Source organism: Daphnia magna, linkage group LG4 (assembly GCF_020631705.1).
Source record: "Daphnia magna isolate NIES linkage group LG4, ASM2063170v1.1, whole genome shotgun sequence".
Classification (NCBI taxonomy): Eukaryota; Metazoa; Arthropoda; class Branchiopoda; order Diplostraca; family Daphniidae; genus Daphnia; species Daphnia magna.
The window spans coordinates 2,357,446-2,378,896 of NC_059185.1; the positions used below are offsets into that span (position 1 = coordinate 2,357,446).

General features: G+C 39.9%; 2 protein-coding genes and 2 long non-coding RNA genes across 25 annotated transcripts; 2 read left to right on the plus strand and 2 right to left on the minus strand.

Annotated features, from left to right (window-relative positions):
• Positions 1-1,670: 1,670 nt before the first annotated feature.
• On the minus strand, positions 1,671-3,180 carry LOC116920559. 2 transcript variants are annotated; one of them, XR_006644960.1, is made up of 7 exons: positions 2,989-3,180; positions 2,606-2,829; positions 2,390-2,534; positions 2,272-2,322; positions 2,141-2,208; positions 2,010-2,078; positions 1,671-1,919 (listed from the first exon to the last, which is right to left on the minus strand). It is a non-coding gene; the product is annotated as an uncharacterized LOC116920559 (long non-coding RNA). The 2 variants fall into 2 exon arrangements; XR_004392775.2 differs by having other exon boundaries at positions 2,606-2,847.
• A 1,625-nt stretch (positions 3,181-4,805) lies between these two features.
• On the plus strand, positions 4,806-7,319 carry LOC116934477. Its single transcript, XM_045171866.1, has 9 exons — positions 4,806-5,001; positions 5,060-5,143; positions 5,208-5,513; positions 5,582-5,735; positions 5,800-5,921; positions 6,004-6,135; positions 6,207-6,352; positions 6,443-6,890; positions 6,965-7,319. Exons 1-9 carry the CDS (start codon positions 4,806-4,808, stop codon positions 7,096-7,098), a joined length of 1,722 nt encoding a protein of 573 aa, XP_045027801.1. The 3' UTR covers positions 7,099-7,319.
• Positions 5,288-16,252, minus strand: LOC116920557. Of its 19 annotated transcripts, none has more exons than XR_006644955.1 (21): positions 15,820-16,250; positions 11,867-15,732; positions 11,711-11,740; positions 11,461-11,601; positions 11,246-11,397; positions 10,906-11,187; positions 10,754-10,851; positions 10,291-10,662; positions 9,853-10,217; positions 9,398-9,789; positions 9,034-9,312; positions 8,808-8,957; positions 8,605-8,734; positions 8,387-8,542; positions 7,399-8,253; positions 7,152-7,230; positions 6,938-7,073; positions 6,190-6,869; positions 5,999-6,131; positions 5,570-5,723; positions 5,288-5,491 (listed from the first exon to the last, which is right to left on the minus strand). It is a non-coding gene; the product is annotated as an uncharacterized LOC116920557 (long non-coding RNA). The 19 variants fall into 19 exon arrangements; XR_006644951.1 differs by having other exon boundaries at positions 10,906-11,039; positions 11,110-11,187; positions 11,711-15,732; positions 15,820-16,244; XR_006644954.1 differs by having other exon boundaries at positions 7,399-7,543; positions 8,047-8,253; positions 11,711-15,732; positions 15,820-16,243.
• A 908-nt stretch (positions 16,253-17,160) lies between these two features.
• Positions 17,161-19,827, plus strand: LOC116920532. 3 transcript variants are annotated; one of them, XM_045171869.1, is made up of 9 exons: positions 17,161-17,448; positions 17,553-17,630; positions 17,697-17,999; positions 18,064-18,217; positions 18,283-18,404; positions 18,497-18,628; positions 18,712-18,860; positions 18,943-19,183; positions 19,258-19,827. In XM_045171869.1, exons 1-9 carry the CDS (start codon positions 17,259-17,261, stop codon positions 19,395-19,397), a joined length of 1,509 nt encoding a protein of 502 aa, XP_045027804.1. In that variant the 5' UTR covers positions 17,161-17,258; the 3' UTR covers positions 19,398-19,827. The 3 variants fall into 3 exon arrangements, with proteins under 3 accessions (XP_045027804.1, XP_045027805.1, XP_045027803.1); XM_045171870.1 differs by having other exon boundaries at positions 18,946-19,183; XM_045171868.1 differs by having other exon boundaries at positions 17,553-17,999; positions 18,946-19,183.
• Positions 19,828-21,451: the final 1,624 nt, after the last annotated feature.

Sequence of the window (21,451 nt, forward strand, 5' to 3'; positions counted from 1 at the left end):
ATTTTCATCACTTTCAGATTTCTTCAACATGGTCCAGTATATACCACTACATATAATCCATCATGGGCACTGGATTCCGTCACACCTGAATGGGATTCGAACCCAAGAGATAGAGTATTCCAGTCCAGCGCTCTACCATTGAGCTATGAGAGATACTATTTCATAATCTAAGTCTTCAACACATTAAGGTAACTGTGCAAAGTTGTACATAGGGGATCAAATATCAATGGGGGGGATATAGGGGGGGTTGCCAGGAAGGTATCGCATCCGCCTAGCAACTCCAAGGTCCGTGGTTCGATTCCCAGGAGGTTCCCGATGTCCTGTGCCTCCAACCTTCCCAGGTGTTCACCTCCCACGTCTGCCAGTCGAGTGTGGAAACTTCCCCATTACGAAGTAATGGGACGGATATTTTGGCAATATTTAATATAATACCCAATAATAATTTTCGATAAATTGTTAATTTTGAACCATTGCCATCATCTGCCGATGAATTCCCATACAATGCTTATTCAATTTAAACTATTAGTATTTGTAATAATTCTTACGACTTATTTGGGAGTTGAACCAATAACCTTCGGCATATCGTGCCGATGCTCTACCACTGAGCTATAAGTCATGATAAATCCTGTCTATACTTTCGTATTAATTGAGTTCAACAAATTTGGACTTAGAATAATTTTTGTAGCATGATTCAAGATAATTTCCTACTAACATTTCCACAATAAATCCATGTATTAGAACCGCAGATACAATTCATGTATTCATTTAATGTGGTAACCTTCAGCCAGGATTTGAACCCGAGACCTTTGGATCCGTTACCCAACATTCTACCACAGAGCTATGATCCTTGTATTTAAGCTATTCAGGTTAAAAATTTGTTTTACGAGCCTTATTTATGCCTGTATTATTGCCTTTATTGCCCTTATTATCTTTTCGTGCCTTCTAATATTAGTGAAAAATTAAATATAACTCATGGCTCAACGGTTGAGCATCGGCAATGCACGCCGAAAGTTTAGGGATCGATACCCGAAAGAGTTAAATTAAAATCTATGAATGCATTCCAATACATCTAATAAACCGATATATACAAAGGTTGTATACAAAATCAATTGTAACTGTTGCAATTGTCAATAAAAAAAACTGATGTACAAGTATGAACAACAGTAAACTACCAACTACAGGATTGGAATTTCATCAGCGATAAATCAAAGGCACTCAGTACAAGAACTGCACATCAGTGGCCATCTCAGCAGTGTTAAAGAGTCCAATCCTTAAAAGAAAAAAGTGCAAAGTTCAGAAATGTATGGAGTGTGAACACAAAGAAAGTATGAAAGACAAGTTTTTCAAAATCAATGTAAAACAAAATTTGTATTGACAATTCTCCACATAATGAAATATTTTGCAACTTTTAAAAGGCAAAATAACCATTTCAAAAGTTGCTGTCAACCAAGGCAGGGGGAGACACTGCCTCAATTGACTCACCGGGGAGATTACCCAGTGCTTGGCTAAGAGAAGCCGGAAGAAGAGCTGAAGATTTGGAACATTTTTACAGGAGCGATTAACCTTTAATTCGGATTTGTGGGTAGCGACATAGCCCTCCATAAGCATTTCATCGAACTATGAGGACCCCCACGTCCCCTTTCCGGCCAGAGCCCTCCAAACCTCGATATATGTTGTTTTTATATATACCGTACAGTAGGGGCATGACCCCCTACGGGCTTATTATGAGTCAAGGGGAAACGGGGCCACAGAAAAGAAGGGAGCCCAGATATGCACTTCAATTTGCCTTTAATAAAATACCGTAACATGAGGAACGTTAATAAATCATGGATATTTCCAATCGTGCTTCCAATTACCATCCATTGTTTTGGCACCCAGCCTCAGTCAAAATCCTATTCTAATTCAGTATGATTTGTAGTCTACATTAAAGAAAAAAACACGAATTAGTATTAAATTTTTTGCTGATACATCTACTTAATACAGCAAAATTCTTTTGCCATTTTTCTTACAATTTACTACCAGGACATTGTGGGATTTAGAATAAATATTCTGTCTACTTTGGTAAAAAAAATCCTTCCCTGTAGAAAGGAAAAGTATGAAAGTGGATTTTTAATTTACAACATGCTGTTTGATAACAAACCTAGCTTGTCAACAACAAAACCAGCCACAACAAATTTCGTTGCTGTCTTGTTTGGTAAAAATCCTTCCCTGTAGAAAAGAAAAGTATGAAAATGGGGTTTGTAATGTACAGCGTGCTGTTTGATAACAAACCTTGCATGTCAACAGCAAACCCATCCACATCTAATTTCGTTCCCGAACTCTCTGTAAAAGTGCAAAAGATGTATAAGATTAATCCTGGAATGCGAGAAAGCCATGGGTTGTAAACAACCAATTCAAGTCCATATCTCCTTCGCTATCGTTTGCTTCGCGTGCGTCTTGTGGAAGAGTGCTGGTGAAAATTCATCAACATAGGTCCGACATTTTCAATGCATCGACCGTTTGGGTTCTGCCCGATGGTACAATGCCACTTTGAACTGTTCAAATCGAGTAGTATGAACTTCAAACGAAATGTATGAAGTTCTTATTTGCTTCGTTACTTCCTCACCTCCGTCGTCTGCTGTTCTACGACCATAACAAATCTGGAAGCTTTTGAAGATGATAGTTTTTAGGCTGGTGAACCAAGTGGGCAGCTCTTGATAAGCATGGCTAAGTAAGCCATAATTACAGTCACTGTCAGCTACAATAAAAGTGACATATGGGAGATTCCTATGGGGGACAAACATCTGCTTGTCAGTTGTCACCCAAAACATCCCAGATCGTAGGACTGGCCTGTTGGATATTCTGAATCTGTTAGCATTTAAAAGTGAATGTTTAACAATAATCAAATCTTCTACAATTATCTTGGGTATCTAAATGTTATCTTCCTTTATCCCAAACCCCAAACCAACAATTAAAAAAAAAAGAATTCATTGTGTCAAACTTATATACCTAGAGACATTGCTTGCAAATGAGGTTGCTTCTTATCCATTCACGAAGAGCCGTAAATGTCTTAAATCAGAGGGATGTAATTAATTACGTCTATATTTATCATTTGTACAGTTTAGGAATACAATTTAACAGACAAATTTTCTCTGAGAGATAACAACAGCACTAACTTCTTCTTTTGGGCAGGTCACTTTATCACACGAGCCATCTAGCGGACATTTTAGCCATCTAGAGGAATGATAATCAATCTTATCTAAATGCAATATTACACAGTATACTCAAAATTAAACACTGATTTCGAAAAAAATATTCATTTTCTCATTAAATCAGCCATTTTGAAATATTGAATAATCGTGCTGACACGCTAGCGCTGTAGCATGCTGGCGCACAAATTTAACCTTTTTTTTCATTTATTGAAAACAATTCAAGTCTCACTTTAAAAAAAACAGATTTTCATAGTCACCGTTCAATTGCGAATCGAATTCATGTATTTTCATCTAGATCTAGATTTTTCCAAAAAAATGAAAAAGTGGGAATGGTATAGCCTTCTCTTTTTTACTAAATCAGAAAAAAACGATATCTTTTGGAATTGGTTGAAACTCACACACTCTACTCTTAATTGAATGTTGATTACGAAGTAGAGAAGTTTTTTCTTGTTAAATCAGCCGTTTGTGAAATATAAAGAATGTATTGTGACGCTTGCGTTTTAGAGTGCTAGCGAGCTTATTATGAAAACACGTTTTATTTACTTTTATTTCAAAAATTCACAGCCCACATAAAAATGACATCAATTTTCGTGACGCTCGTTAAAGATTAACGTAAATCATGTACAGTAAATTATTTTAAAATTTTTGGGAAAACAAATAAAATTGGAAAAAAGCGAAGGGAATTTTCCTGGAAATTACCCTAATTTTGGCCTAAAAACCGGTAAAAAAAAATTACATTTCTTGGAGTTGTTGTAAAACTACACAGTGTAATCAGGATTGACCACTGATTAAAAAAATTTAAATATTCCTTCCTTTTCTCATTAAACAGTCGGTTTTTGAAATACACTGAATAATTATGCTGTAGTGAGCTGGCGCACAATTTTTTTGTCGACATTATTCCTTATCTGGAAGTGAATATAGGAATCAGATTGTAAGAATCCTGTTATTTATTTGAAACTTTGCTTTTATTCTTCGGAGAGCGATGTTTCCTTAGTTCAATCTCAAAAGCTGTTCAACTTTAAGGCAACATTTTACCTTGAACTGAAAAACTAAGTCTTAGCGAAAGCGTCCATATTATCCTAACTTTAGATAGATAAAAGTCTCAAAGAAAATCAAACTTATACCGTTTTTATTCAGCTAGTTTTTCTTTCGCTCAGGCTAACTTTATCGTTTCCTTCCAATTTAAAACGAGCGTTCCTTATCTTATAATCTGAAAAAAAGGGCAACTAATCTTCACAGCTGTGCTATAATAGCGAGAGAAAATGTTATACATAAAAAGATAATAAGATATTCAACAATAAGTCGCAATAAAAAAAAGATGCAAGAAATCGTGCCGATCTCCAAGGATGAGGAATAAGAAGCTCAAGAGTCAAATACTTGGCAAGAACAAGTCAAATAAGGCCTGTTGGTTGACAAGGTACTCGGCCCAAATCCTTTTTAGTCACTTTTACAAAAGTGTTTTACGATGACGAGTGGAAGATTCGAATGCACTCGAGTATATAAGGTGAAGTAACCCGCAAGATATTTTGCAAGTCTCTGATAAACCACGTCGGAGTGTACAACGTCTTGCAAACGGAAACAGAGTTAATCACATTTAAAAAAAAAAGAAAGAAAATGCTGAAAGTCTGGCTAGTAATCTATGCCGTTTTGGCAATTCAAACTTGCCGAGCTTGGGACGGCAATAACGAAATAATGCAATCAGCAGCTACCGAACAACGATTGAACGAGTACTTTCCCGATGCCTTCGGTCTTATACCAGAACCAGACCGTTGGAATGCTCGTTACTTCCAGAAGAACCCTCCGTTTCTAGGTAAGAAATGTAAAGGTTAACGACTTTTAAGTTATCAATTACAATAGCCATTTCGTAGAGCAAGAAAGTCTATACGAAGGGCGAACACCTTCCAGCAGTTGGAAATCCCAGAGAAATCAGTTCAGCAAATACTTTCTTGATGGTAAGTTGATGTAAATTATTTTTTCTGTGTTTTAAAGAAGTTAACTGTAGAAGTTAACTTTCAGGCAATCCCAGTCAAGAAAACAACAAATTAGAAAGCCGTTTAGCCCTCGGTGGCTTGGGCGCCAATCTGATTAACACGGGCCTCTTTAACAACCGATTTACTCCAGCGAATACGTGGAGACCGTTTAACAGTTTAGCAAACAGAATTCCTATTACGTACAATCCAAATTTCGATAGCCCTCTCGACGACTTCGACGGATGCACTTCACCTAGCGGCGAGTCAGGAATTTGCGTTCCAGGATCGGCCTGTTCCTTGTTTGGTGGCAAACCTAGTGGTTCCTGCGTCCTGGGAAAAGTTTGCTGCATCAGTAAGTTCAAAACTATTCAACTGTTGGCCTTTAAGGAATTTGGAATTTCATATTACCATTTTTAACAGACGCCATCACTGGCTGTGGCGGAAGCGTTACTCTAAACAACACGTACTGGCAGTCTCCCATTACGGCCGTTAGCGCTTCATCCAGCTGCACGCTGACAGTCCGATTGAACACCAAGTACGTGGAGCAACTAAAGAAGCCCATCTGCCAAATTCGGTAAGACACATCGTTGATTAACCCAGCTAAATGAATCAACAATTCGAATTTGCTTATCGTCTAGACTGGACTTTGTTTCTTTCACGACTGCCCAGCCGACACTAGGAACTTGCACAGATACTTTTCAGGTCGGCGGTTCAACTTCTACAGTTCCAATTATTTGCGGAGACAACAACGGACAGCACAGTAAGTAAAAACTAAACCAATTAACTCAAAAATGAAATATAAGTAAACACGATTAATACATATTCACGTTATATTACCACAGTGTACATCGACGTGCCATCGTCTGCCACCACACCCTCTGATGTCCAACTCGTGTTCAACTTTGGAACAGGAACAGCTACGCGTTCATGGAACATCAAAATCGCAATGCTCCCGTGCGGTGCCTCCTACCTTGGTAAAATCGTCAAATCACATAGCTAAAACGTCTAAAATAAATTGCTTCTACTACCTTGATTATGACTCAAGCTCCTGCCGACTGCCTGCAATACTTCACCACAAGCTCTGGTAAAGTTAAATCATTTAACTGGCAAGACGTGGCCACTACCACCATCCGCCAACTCAACAACCAAAATTACAACATTTGTTTTAGGACCGAACTGCTTTCAGGACAGGTACGAATCATCTTTGTTAATAAATACCCGCTAACAAAGAAAGGCCATTCAACTAACATTACAACTACTTCAAATTCAATTCATGCCTAGCGTGCAACGGAAGTGTGCTTATCAGCTTGTACGGTCACCAATGGCGATGCTTTTTCTATCACAACACCGACAAACAATGCTGCCGCTGCTGCTGCCGCTCTTGTGACGGGAGCAGTAACAGCAGTAACAATTGCCACAGCTAACGTAGCCACGGCGGTGGCGGGAGGTGTTGCAGCTACTATCACGGCTGCTAATGCGGCCCTCGCAACCGCTCAAGCCAATCTTGCAACAGCTCAAACTAACGCTGCTACAGCCGCTGCTGCTGCTGGCGTTCTCTCCGGAGTGGGCACTAGTGCTGTGGTGAATGGCGTCACCACAGCCACCTGCATGTACGATTTTTTGCTCATCGGTGGTGGTCGAGATGCGGCAGGGATTGCGGCGGACCGTTACTGTGGTAACGCACTCAATCCGGCAGCTGCTGGGTCAGCTACAAACGTCCAAGTCTGCAGTAAGTTGTCATTTGATTTGCACTTGAGGATTGAACGATAAACTTACTTTGAGCTGAATGTCTTTGTTACACAGCTCCTATCAAATCATTCAAAATGAATTACCGGACCGACAGCACCGAAGCGGCTGTGGCTGCCGCCACCAATGTTCTTCCCGCTCCGGCGGATACGCTTAACGTCGGATTCTGCATCGATTATCAAGAGAAATAGAGGCGAAGAATATTGTGTTTAAGTCGTATTATCTTAAAGGAGATACTATATACTTGCAATCGTCTCCTGGTGCTGGAGTTTTTAAAATGGGTTTTCAGTAGATTACCGTGACTGTGAAAAACATGTAGCCTACTGCATTACAAGACATTTGATATTGATTAGTCAGTTTAGTTTGCCGTAGTGGATATGCATTATGAATAAACAGAACATTTTACAAAACACATAATTTGTTATCAATCGCCTATAATGATTATATAGTCAAGAAATAGAGTGATATGAAGGGTAAGAAGGTTTAATTACCTCACTTTTGATGGAAGAGTTCCAACCACGAGTTTAAATAGAGCAAAAGAGGTTTAAAAGGCTGAATCAACACAGCAGAACTGTTTCCAATGCGATTTCCTGCCTTATATTCCACTGCATCACAGTCTCCTTTCAGACACCTACACTGAATATACGTTAGATGCTACATCAGATACGTTAAAATCGTTAACATAATCAACCCCGCGTGTTCAAGGCTTTACTATGCTAGAATTTTGTTGATGAAACTTCTGCTGGAATCGTTTGAAACTCATTCAACTTGGGATAGACAGAATGTACAGCAAGTCCCATTTACTATCCCAATCGCAGTTTATTGGCATTAAACCAATGACTCGTAGGTTAGTTTTCATGCTAAAACAGCCGTACGTGTTGTTTAATGACCCCCTACCCATTCTTTAAGTCACGTACGGTCGAAATTCCGGAAATGTTTTGAATTGCGTGGACTTTTTCCCCCTTTACCTACCGTTTTTCGTGCACAACTTGACGAATTACGTTGATTAGCACTGTTATTCTATACATCATGGTATTGACCCGAGTCTCATAGCTGTTAAGCGACAAAGCAGATTGAAATGAATTCCTTATATCCTTGAAATCCCGCTCCAAAACATGTCAGCAAACGAAACGTCCTACCTTGAACTTTTGGTCCCGTGAAAGCGTCAATGCCTTTCAAAATATGGATTGAAAGCTCAAAGTTGTAATGGCTTTTTATTCAGAGCGGCTTTCCTCGTACCCTTCCACCTACAAAAGAGCATCACTTATCCCATAATCCGCCAGAAACCACCGCCATTCCCGAATTTGGGCTGAGTTTCTTTAATTTCTGAGCAGGCCTCGCCAAATCTTCATATTTGAATGATAAGATGAGACCATATTCAACAACGTCATTAAAAAGATAAAGAGATCTACAAGAACTATAGAAATAAGAAGCCAAACAGTCCAAGAGTCATGCAAAGCAAATCAAAATAAGACCTACCTGTTGCACTAGGATCATCATTTCCCATCTCTGCACGACAAATTACCATAATGGATAGTTATAGGGTCGACAGTCCAACCCGTATCGACTATATAAGATGGGCCAGCTCGGTTGATCCGTCACAGTCTCCGTAGGTCTTCGTTAAACTATAAACGTCTTCCAAAAGAGAAAACTAAAGAAATATCAAGTCAACGTCGGAGAAAATGTCAAAACTCTACCTGTTCCTTTCCGTAGGTTTGATGTTCGGACAAGTCAGCCGAGCTTGTGACGATGGTAACGAAGAGGAACAATTAGCAGCTGCTAGGTATCAATCAGAAGAGTATTTTGCTAAGGCTTATGGCTATGATCCTGTAAGTTGGAATGCTCTTTACTATCCGAAAACTGCTCAAGTTCCTGGTAAGAAGAAATTTTGCTGATTTACATTGTGCTATTTTCCTACGTGGTTGAAATGTTTTGCTTTTTTAGGGTATGGCATTCCATATGAAGGACGAACAGTCTCCAGCAGCCTGCAATCCAGAGTCAATCCACACAAGAAATATTACAATAGTAGTAAGTCCATCATTGAATTACCCTAGGAAATGTAGCAGCAATGTAATCATTCCTTAAAACAGTTAGTAAATGTACTCAAATGTGTTGTAGGAACCTACGCCGATGAGAATGCCAATCTAGCAGAAGGCCGGTTTGCCCTCGGTGGTTTAGGTGCCTCAATAATCAACACAGGCCTCTTCAACAATCGTTTCTCACCGGCGAATACGTGGAGACCGTTCGCCAATTTCGCAAATAGAATTCCTGTTTCGTACAATCCCAATTTTGACAATCCTCTCGACACCTTCGACGCCTGCACTTCACCTAGCGGTGACGCAGGAATCTGCGTCCCAGGATCAGTTTGCTCTTTGTTTCGTGGACGACCAAGCGGTTCCTGCGTCCTGGGAAAAGTTTGCTGTGTCAGTAAGTTTCAAATTTGTTATTACCTTCATCATAAGGTACCAGAATTTCGAAATTTGTGTTTACTTTGGTTCACAGATGCGGTTACAGCGTGTGGCGGTACAGTCACGCTGAACAACACGTACTGGCAGTCTCCTACTACACCCGTTAGCGCCTCCTCCACCTGTGCATTGACCATCAGATTGGACACCAAGTTTGTGGAACAGCTTAAGAAGCCCATTTGCCAAATCCGGTCAGCTTAAAATGTTAATCTTAAGAGGAAAATGATGGGAATGTTGTCGTTACAACTCTCATTCAGGCTCGACTTTGTGTCCTTCACGACAGCCCAACCGACATTGGGAACTTGCGTTGATACTTTCCAAGCTGGCGGATCATCTTCAACTGTGCCCATTATTTGCGGCGATAACAGCGGGCAGCACAGTAATATCCAAAGACATAACAGCAAACTAACGCAGTTCCTGTTCGAAATCCTAGTTTAAATGGAAGATGAAATAACAATGTTTAATGCTATTACAGTGTACCTGGACGTTCCGTCTTCTGCCCTTACTCCCACCGATGTCCAGCTCATATTCAGTTTTGGAACAGGGACAACCACACGTTCCTGGAACATCAAAATCGCATTGCTTCCTTGCGGTGCCTCCTACCTGGGTAAACTAGTCTTCGTTACACCACCACATCGTTAATTTTTCAAAAATCAATTTTCCTTTTCGTTTTGTTTTGATTTATAGCCCCAACAGATTGCCTCCAGTATTACACGGCATCTACGGGTAAAGTGAAATCGTTTAACTGGCAGGATACCACTGGCGGCGCTATTCGTCAGCTCAACAATCAAAACTACAACATCTGCTTCCGAACCGAGCTCATTTCAGGACAGGTTTGAATTATTCTAGTATAGATTATTATCTTTACAAAAAAAAGCAATGGGATAATTGAATTTTATTCTTTTGAATGTTTACTACCTTGAATAATGGTAATGAGTAGCGAGCAACACAGATGTGCTTGTCAATTTGTTCGGTCACGAATGCCGGTGATCCCTTCTCCATCACAACTTCAGCAGCTGTTGTAGTTGGAAATACTAATATTGGTGCGATTTCGGTTGCTGCAGCCCAAATTAATGCCGCCTTTCCGAACTCTAACGTGGGTACAACCGTTAGTGCTGCTGGCACTACCCTTGTTGCGACCTGCTTATACGATTTCCTTCTCATCGCCGGTGCTCGAGATGCAAATGGAGTTGAAGCTGACCGTTACTGTGGAAACCATTTGAATCCAGCAGTAGGCACTGCTTTAGTGCCAGGCGCAGCCACCAGTGTCCAAGTTTGCAGTAAGTAATCCTTAAAATTCAAATCACAGGATAATTTTCATTTTAATTAATCATGAATTGTAATTGACACAGCCCCAGTGAGGCCGTTTAGAATGACGTACCGGACAGACAGCACCGAAGCGGCGATTGCAGCCTTAAATGTGCCAACCGTTCCAGCTTTCGCCGGAGCGGACACAGCCAACACTGGATTCTGTCTAGACTATCAAGAGCAATAGAATGAATAGCATTCAATAACTTTTATACAACGAATTACCAAATGAATTTGAAGTCTCCCTTCAGTTCAACATTAGACAGGTGATGGATTTCTTTGTTCTGGTGTTTCTTTCAGATAGTGCCCTGTCAATTAAACAGTAATGTGTGACTCCCCTGATGTGATTTAACTTTGACCTGTTCAATCACGGGGATTAAACATTCAACAGGTCATTGAATATTTATTTGTTAACTGAACGCTTTAAACCTTTTTAACATTAACCAATCACAAGTATATAAATAAACAGCACACTGCAATCCTTGAGTCAACGTTCAACCTCTCTTGCTAAATTAGAAAATAAAATTAAATTATGAAGGACATATTTCCACATCTTTTATTTTACCTTGCCATCTTCCACCCTCCTTTTTTGGATATTTAGCGTTGAACTGCGACAGTTTTATCGGTTTGGACCACAGTGTGCAGCAATCCTGGTAAAAAACTCTTGGGGAAAGTGGTGGTACCAGTCTGCACCAGGAAACCAAAGTTATCCTTCTGCTGGATAATTTAAACAACAGTCAAAAAGGCCATTTCATTGCCCCACTACTAGGCTGATTCCACCTTCTCACGCAGTGGCCTCCCTCGTACCAGACATCCCTTTCTCTTCTTCTGACAAGACTCTATGAATCTGGCCTTCAAGCGTCCGATTCCCTGTCTGACCTGACCGACTGCAACCTCCATTTTTATGACCGTTTAGATTGGCTGGCAAAACAAGAAGTTTCGCAATCAGTGGTACAAGAACTCAAGACAATTGATTGTAATTCATTTAAAGATTAGATATATTAATTGCAACTGATTCAATGAACTTTACCTGACATGTCGGGTTCGTTGTATTCTGCATCTTTTAATCCGGATGTTGGAGAAGGGAAGCAGTTAACGAGACAGAATGAATAAAATTCAAAGTGTGATCTTTGAAATTTAATTTGCATTTACAACGTCTATAGATATACTTAAAAACTATACGTACAGTACGAGACTGCATAAACGACACCTTCCTCTAATAAAAACGTGACATGTTTGTACGAATTGCGTAATGCGAATGGCAACTAAAAAGTAGTTAGACTCTAAAAGAAAACAAAGGAATGGGACAGTTGAGGGGAACGGGTAAGATATTACGACAAAACGACCAAAAAAACAAAACGAAAAGTAGAGAAAAAGAAAGACAAAGTCGTCTCCTGTATTTGCATAATTTCCTTTCTAGACGAAAGCGACCGCTACAAAAATAAAAACCATCATAATCTTATCAACAAATGTTTAATTTTGTTTTTTACACGTTTACTATCTGCTGAATGAAGTACAGTATATAAAACAAGACCGAGAACGTAATTTAAATAAACCTATTTTACACTTTTTTACAAGCAGATGACTTTAGATACTCTACCCCACTAAATTGCACATCATTAACTCGATACTTTACCTTCTTTTTCTGTTGTACTTGGTGACCCTACCTGCCGACTATAGAAGTGTGTTTTTTTCTTAACGCTGAATTTCGCAGTTGTAAACCCCTCTTTTATTATTTCAAGACGTAATAGCCACTAGGCATGTAGACACATAAGCCCGGCTGTTGTAAATCAAAATTCGAATAGACGCGCCTCTTAGTGTATTCCGTGCACGATAATTATGATAGGTTGCGTTTCGTTGTTCCGCGGTTGTTTTTTTTCACTTGAGATCGAGTTGATAAAAACTAACAAGGAAAACCGAAACCGTAACATGTTTGGCCATCTTCCATACAAACGTGAGTCAGCTGGTTTATAGGAGAAGTGCGTGAATAAATCACGAGAAATTATGTCTTCAGAAAAGAAAGAAAAAGAAAATGGATAAAAGACTTGGACAACGATTCAAACATTCTTTCGTTTAAATCATTATTTTTTAAAAAATATGCCTCCCATTTCTAAGCATTGGATAAAGCATATCTCTCTAAAAAGCAATCAGAGTTTTTATTCTTTCCAATCATGAAACTTTATTTTGAGTTGTCTGGCGACAAATACGATCCTTTTTTTCGACAACATCACACGAGAAGCTGCTAGACGCACTGCGGGACATCAGAGTAACACGACAAGTCAAAATCTATAAAAAATAAAATCCAGCCAAAGTTTTTTGCTATTTTCCTAACCAATGAATGAGTCAGCACAAAATTTGGCAAAGGCAAAACTATAAAATAATATTTCAACAGGAAAAAGAAAACGTTGGATTGTGTTCCAGACTTGCCTTTTATTTTTTTCGTTTGGAAAGTTACAAGCGATTTTTAACGTTTGGAATTTTTATAGGCAATAAGGGCTAGCCAAAAATGTTGCATATATTTTTGTGTGCTGGCCATGGCAATGACACCTTTTCAATTCTTCATCTTGAAACGGATGCAAAGTGCGGTCACTCGGGACGTTGATTGGATTTCGTCCAAAAATGATCATTTTACAGACAACAGCAGTCCGACATCAACTTTGGGGACGATCCTTCAACAGGCCCATCCCAAATCAAAATTTGACCATCAATTCTCATTACCGTCTTCATTCATTCGCATTGGCAAAACAAGGGCCGATAGAAGGTTTTAAGTTTTTTACCCAAAAAAATGCATAAATTATTGGCTGTCTCCCATTCAGTTTGGCAAGACAATCGATTATTACTCTGCCCGTTGGCTCTCTTTGATAGAGTTCTGTCCTGTTTGTTTGGCTATGCATAAATACGACAATTTATTTACAGTCGGCGTTTTCCTCATTACGACCTCAAGTCAAGCATTTGCATTTTCCCCCTTCGATTTGCCGCAGGTGCAGAAATGTTAATCGTCCAGGCCCTGTCTGTTGCATTAATGTCCATCACCACGGCGCCTGAAAGTATACAGGTAGAAGCCAACAAATGTTATCCTACTTCATTTAGCTCTTTTTCATTTTAAAAAAATTTTAAGTGCTAGAACAGTATCATCATGGAGGTGCGATCAAGCCATTTATTAGGCCCGGTCCCTATAAATGCCGACGTTTAAATTCAAAGTGATGGAGATTAGAAGTCTATAATTGCGCCGATGGGGATCCATTATGTTACGAAGGCCGATGGTGTACCATCGCTACAATATGTCGCATTCTTTTGTTATTTCGCCTTCTAGCGCGCAATATTTAAAGCTGAAAAGGCGAATTATCTTTGAGTGTCAAAAGAAAGATCGCCGTTTCATCACGACTGCTCATAACCCAATATGGTATAGAGGTACTTTATAACGCGCTGCCGACATCGACTTTGACCGAAGCGTTTTCTTTTGCACAATGAAAACCAGTCGTTGTCTGACTTCTAAACGCCAGAGAACACAGTTTTTAGCATTGTTATACGAGCGACGGTATATAACAAGAAAGTTGGATGTTGGTCGTGAAAAATGCGCAACCATTTTAACGAGTTTTTTGTTTGTTTTTGCGAACCATGTCACATCATTCCCCCATAAATTGTGCCAAGGAAAATATTATTTTTTTTTTTGCTTATAATAATCGGTATAGATGATGCTGATAGACGGGCCCATCTACGGTGTATAAAACAACGTAAATAAATTGCGCTTCGGTTCATTGCTTCATTTGAATATAGTGTATAGTCGGCATATGCTCCTGTATACGAACCTCGGCGCATTTGCATTTTTGGCTTCAAGGTCTCTAGTTTGTTATGAAGAGGTTCTCTTCTTTAATTTTTTTTTTCGTAGGTAAATATCCGTAAATATTGCAAGTCCCGCAATTACAATTTTGAACAGAGACAACATCTTTTTAAATTCTCCTTTTTCAGGGGGTCAACGTCTCGTTCGAAATTGCACTTGGACGAACTGGGTTAAAACAATTAGACGTTTTTTAATGCGGTCGTTATTGTTTGAATTTTCAATGGAGGATTCTTTTTTTGCACACACTCTTTTATGATCTACCTGCAAAAACAATAAACTTGAGGTGTAACTCATTTCGTTTCGAAACGATTCACCTGAGGCAGGCTGGACGAAAATTCTTTAAAAAAACATATGGCAAGACATAACAACAAATAAGGAAAAAATCCAAAAACTAATCGTTTGCAGTTTTTTTAACGATGACAGAAAAGGAAAAAAAAAAAAAATTGCGCACAAAACAAAATACGACGAGCTAATTGACAGCACGTCTCCGACTAAGGAAATGGAAAAGAAAAAACGCATATGTATATATCGAGCTTACACGATTGGTTGGGCTGGGAAAAAAGAAAATGGTTGCGTAGGTTTTGGCGTCACTACCGTCATCATAAACAACCTCCCCTTCAAAATAAATAAAAGTGCGCATCTCTCAGCCACTTAGACAACCATTATGGATTTTTCCATCTTTTTCTTCCTCACGTATACATTGCAGCCTTGAACTCTGATGGCAGATCGAATGCAAAAGGCTCCACATGTACTCGTGTTTGCCCGGGCGAAATATTCAAAAATGTTCATTTTTTTGGTGGGGGGCTGTTCGGCTGTAATGCGAACGCCTATATGCCATCGACCTGTTGAAGACGGGCCTGTTGTTTCTCTTTTAGCTATAAGACAAGCGGCCAGACGCAGAGAAGTAAAAATGGCTTCAACCTTGGCGAGTTGGATGGCAAGAAATAAATTTGTTTTGCCAACATCTGCGCTTATGTTGAAACGCAGCTACTGTAACTGATTCATTGACTGCAGACGGAGTACGTGCATTACAGTGCGTTAAACAGCGCACCGTATTCAGAGTCCCGCGGTACTTGTTCTGTCCCTTTGTGCTTCCTGCTGTTCATTTCGAGCCCTTCAAAACAGTGTCGAAATTGCGTCCAATTACGAGCCATTCCGAAATTATACACCAGAGCGGGGAAGAATCCCTTCAATTCACTTCAAGCCTTGATCTTATGCAAGTATAAGAAAAACCTTGTCTTTAATTTTGTGAACTTTGATTAAAGGTTTGTATATCGTTCCATTTGTCTAGGTCACACCTTTTTCGAGCGCTGAAACGCAATTTTTCGGAGCCGGACGGACTGCATGTGTCGCCAAAACTGCATGGAGTTTAATCAAAATGGCATGTGCTATTCGATATGTTTTTCAAATGTCTTGGCAAAATAAAAAAAAGCGCAACACACAAATATCTCATCCTGGTAAGGTGGAACACGACAGGGCCGGCCAGTTCCTATGCGACCGCTTTACTCGACTACTGATCAAACACTCATCGTCCATTTGTTTTCCACCTGTCTGACTTTGTTTTGCTACTAGCAAAACAAAACAGCAAAGAATATGATAGGATAGATGTCCCGCTTTCTTATTTCGCAACTGCAAGGCGGAAACGTTTAAACCGCACGATCGCATCAAGGCTTTTAAAAACATAGATATATTAAAGAACATTGTGTAGTTTTGCACTGCCTGTTTGATTATCTGTGCTCAGCGGCCAAGGCTACAGCGGTCAATAAACCTCATTTCATTCTTGCTTTCCGTCTTTTTCTTATCTCCAATAGGCAAAAAAAAACAAATGAAATGCGAATGCTTCTTTGAAAAAATTCAAAACATGGGGCAAAATGGCCTCGTCTCCTCTTTTACGACACATATAGTCCGAAATTATTATTTTTTTTTGCTCAAGGTACAAACTGGATTCAAGCCGTGATTTAGCCTGACCCTGATCACAATGTGCCGCACCTTTTCATCGACAAACTTCCGATAGCTTTTGATTATCGTGCGATCCCAGAATAATGGCATTCGACCCTCCATAGTTAAAGATAATAGGAATGCGATTTGAAATCATCTTGGTTATACGACAGATCGTATACGTCGCTAGAGAGGGACGTTAAATATCTGCAATATTTAAATTATTGGGACTGAGGTACAACTGCGAGCATCGCAAAAGATGCGCATTGTCCCCCCCCTGCATTTTTTTCTTTTCGTGAATGGTCATACAAGAGAAGTGAACTAAACAATGCGAAATGATAAACGACTTTGATGGCAATATTCGCTGATTTATCGTATGGAACTTGATGGGTCGGGTGAACAAACGCGTTTCAAAATGCAACACGCCCGAGTTGATGCGAATAGGCCATTTTCGGTCGGGGCAGGGTCAGCGTTTGAATTCAAGGGCAAGGTGAAGAGGTGGAAGAGGAGAACAGTGGGGAGGGGGGGCAGTAACAAGAGACGTAGAGAGGCTGTTTTCATAGAGAGATATGGATGAAGAAGGTAAGCCGGGGAAAACAACAAGCAACGACCCGTAATGATTGGTTCTATAGACACTCCTCCTACTTGTAAAGGTAAGAGAGAGAGAGAGTCCATCCTGGTGGAGTATATAAGACGGAGCGATCGGGAGTATCAACCAGGTCTTCCAACGGTCTTCTTCTAGCAAGAACAAGCTGTTTGTTTGGGCATACACGTAGCGTTTGGAAAAGAGAAAAAGAAGATGTTCAAATTTTGTTTGCTCTTGTCAGTCGCTTTGATGTTCCAAGCCGGCCGTGCTTGCGATGGTAATAACGAGGCGGAGCAACTAGCGGCTGCCAGACAAGAATCAGACGAGTACTTTGCAAGTGCCTATGGATTCGATTCGGCTCCGTGGGGATCTTCTGACTACCAACCCAGCGCTCGTGTTCAAGGTAATTAAACAAAAAAATCTGTTCTGTCTTAGTACAAAATCACATCTTTAGAGCTATAATTTTCGCGTTTGATTTTAACTAATTTGTGATGTGACATATTGTAGGGTATGTCAACCCATATGAAGGCCGCTCACCTCAAAACAGGGTGCAAGCCAACTACAATCCGTTCAAGAAATATTTCAGTAAGTATATAGCTTTAATACATCAATCTTACATAAACACAAAACTAATACAACATTTTGTTTTAGACATCGCTAATGAAAACGATCAGCCAGAAGGTCGTTTCGCCCTCGGTGGTTTGGGTGCCAACATTATCAATACTGGCCTTTTCAACAACCGATTCACCCCAGCGAATACTTGGAGGCCCTTCTCCAGCCTTTCCAACCGAATCCCGGTTACGGTGAATCCTAATTTTAATAACCCACTATCCAACTTCGATGCCTGCACATCGCCCAGCGGGGACTCTGGAATCTGTGCGCCAGGATCCGTCTGTTCTCTCTTCGGTGGACGCCCTAGTGGTTCATGTGTATTGGGCAAAGTTTGCTGCATCAGTAAGATACAAATTGTTTTGGGAAATGCAATTACGGAAATTGAAAACTATTATTTTTTTTATAGATGCGATTACCACTTGCGGAGGAACTGTCACTTTGAACAACACATACTGGCAATCTTCATCCACACCAGTTAGCGCACCCTCCACTTGTGCCTTGACTGTCCGTCTGGATACTAAACTGGTGGAACAATTAGCAAAACCCATTTGCCAAATTCGGTCGATAAGCATAATTTTTGATCCGATATACCAGTTGTTATGACCAATTTTTTCCTCGTTTTCAGATTGGATTTCGTTTCATTCACGACGCAACAGCCGACAGGTGGAACATGCACAGATTCCTTTATAGTTGGCGGATCCACGAACGTAGTTCCGATTATTTGCGGCGATAACAGCGGACAGCACAGTAAACGAACATAGTTTCTACTTAATCATATGAGCGAGTTACGACGTAAAATTAAAAATTTACAACCCATCGTTTCATTTCACTTATTTCAGTGTACATTGATGTTTCGTCTTCTGCCCTTACTCCAACTGATGTTCAGCTCATGTTTAATTTTGCGGCCGGGACAGCTACTCGTACATGGAACATAAAAATCGCTATGCTCCCATGCGGTGCCTCCTACCTAGGTAACGCATTATATTTGGTGCATTGACTAAATTAAACAGAATGGCGTGTTAATGTGAGAGATTTTAACATTTTCGAACTTAAGCTCCTCCTGGTTGCCTCCAATATTTCACTGCTTCTTCTGGCAGAGTAAGGTCGTTTAATTGGCAAGACGTCGCCCCTACTGCAAATCCACGCCAGCTCAACAATCAAAATTACAACATTTGTTTCCGGACTGAACTTGTTACGGGACAGGTATGCTTCTTTGATGATAGCTGTAACGTTTTTAATTGGATTGTGATGTGATTGTGATATTTTATTGGAAATTGTGATGAAGCAGAGAGCAACCCAGATGTGCTTGACCCCTTGCACGGTAACTCCAGGGGCTGTTCCGTTCGCTTTAACAGCCGTCGCCACTGCTGCAGCTAGTGCAGTTGTTGGCACGGTTGCCGATACTTGCTATTACGATTTCCTTGCTATAGTAGGCGGAACCAACCTCGCAACCGCCGCTACAGCGGATCGTTTTTGTGGTAACGCACTGAACCCAACACCGGCTGGAACCAACGTCGAAGTTTGCAGTACGTAGCAAAAAATGCTTAAATTTAAATTTTCAAAATTATATTGGTTGACTTACATCGTGTTTTAATTGCAGCCAGGGTTAGGCCTTTCAGGATTACTTACGTAACTGATGGTACCGAAGCTCTCATCCCTGCAGTCGTTGCTCCCCCTGTAGTAAGTGCGGTAGCAGATGTAAGCAATGTTGGATTTTGTCTGGACTACCTCGAACGATAAGGAAAGACGTTACGAACACGGTGCTTGATATTTCATCAATAACAAAGAACCTATCATACAATGTTAGCGTGGTGGTGGACTCTCGTAGAATTTTCTTTTAATATCAAGAATACGTTGGGAGTAATTCGACTTCTATAGGCATGAAATAATGGTTTCTTATGATTGGATCGTGTCGTTTTCACACTTTGTCATCGAGTCCAAAGAATTAAGCGTCAGCTCCAGTTCTTATTTTTTCGACTTTCCCTGAAACGAAACATAGGGGACATTTATTGATCCCTCATCTACCATGTCTGTTTTCCTTCATTGTGGTTTCTACTTCGGTCTGATTTGCCTTATCTAACCTTGAATTGTCTCTTTAAAAACGTATTCCAATGTGGAACATTTTCTGACCCCTGCTCCAGATTAAAATAAACAGCATAACTAAACAGAACGACTTTTCTGAGCATTTTTTACTAGAAACGCAAGAAGACACCCACAAAAAAAAAACAATTGTTCGAGGAGATATACGTATACAAGACTGTACACAAGAGCCAGAAAAAAGGTGACCATTGTTGTTTCCGTTTTTCAATTGGTTTCCAATTTTTCTTGCAACTGGAAGAAACAGAAAGTTGTAGAAATCCACATCCTCACTTCATGTATCAATTAACAATTATTTGTAACTAGAGTATAAGCCATGCCACAATCCACGCACTTCTTTCAATGCCTGCACGACACTCAATGGTGACGCAAGAATTTTTGTTCCAGGAAACTACAGCTTCCCTAGTAGTGTTCAAGACGCTAAACATATCATAAAAAAAGTAAATAAAATCAATCTGTTCGACTGTCTCTGTATCTGAACATCAGCATAAAATCTACGGGAAAGCTTATGTGCAGCTGCTTATTTTGCCGCCAAAGTAAGTTGAGCTCTCACTATCCATTCTCAGTCTTCCCCTACTCATTTCTTACGGGTAGCACTTCAAAATAAATAAACGTCATATTGAAATTGAGAATGAGTTGAAATGTGTTGCCACAGTCACCGTGGTGGGCATCAGCAGCATCGGAAACAAAGTGACTAACAATAACATCGCAATAACAGTAAACAAGGCTGAAAACAAGACTGAAAATCGATTGAACAGCTCAACCTACCTTGGCGTAGGGCAGCCGCACATAAAGCTCCCCTGCGGATTATGAAGCAGCTATTCGGAGCCGATTGACAGTCGAGCAAATTGATTCCAGTAACTTTTTCTTTCTTTTAGTATTTAAGACGAACCCATGTTGTTTTTATTCATTCCTGTTTGTAATTAGCAAGAAGCAAAAACGTCGAAATAGAATAACAACTCATTACCAACACAATACATTTTTTGTAACAACACTTTTTCAAAGTAAACTTAGCCAATAATGAAAGATACCCCTAATATTCAACCCGACGAGCGGCAGGATTGTAATGGGCGTTTGCTTCAGCCGTCGATCTTCGACCTTGCCTTTTGGGCTTTTGCCTTTTGCACTGTGGAGTAAAGTATTATCAACCCCTCCCTCTCATTTTCTTTTTTGCATGTTGCGACAATTAACACATCTCGCAAGAGCGAATACGCCCACTTAAAAAAATATACGTATGTGAATAGATCTCTATACTTCAAGTAGTTAAAAACAATCTCACCGCATGCCGCATGCCAAATGCATTTTTTTATGAAATTTTGGTTTGATTCATTATAGCCTTTTTCTATAACCATTTTCCAGGCCTCTTCACAAGATTTCGCCACACGTCGGGAAGGCCACGGGTTCGTTTCAAAAACCTGATTTTCACCAGGTTTTATATGTTCAGGAAAAGCATGTTCACCGTTTTGGCATTTGACTAGGAATTCCTGGAATAAAAATTCGAGCATAACCTGTGCCGTGCCCTAAAAAAACTGCCCCGTCTATATTCTTATGCGGACCAGCAAACCTTTCAAGAGGATATTATAAACATGATAGAGCATGTATTGAAAATTTTTTGAATAAATGAAAGCAAACGTTTGGAAAAACTTAAGATTAAATTTTGAATTTGGATTTTAAAAAATAAATTGGTTCAAGCTTGT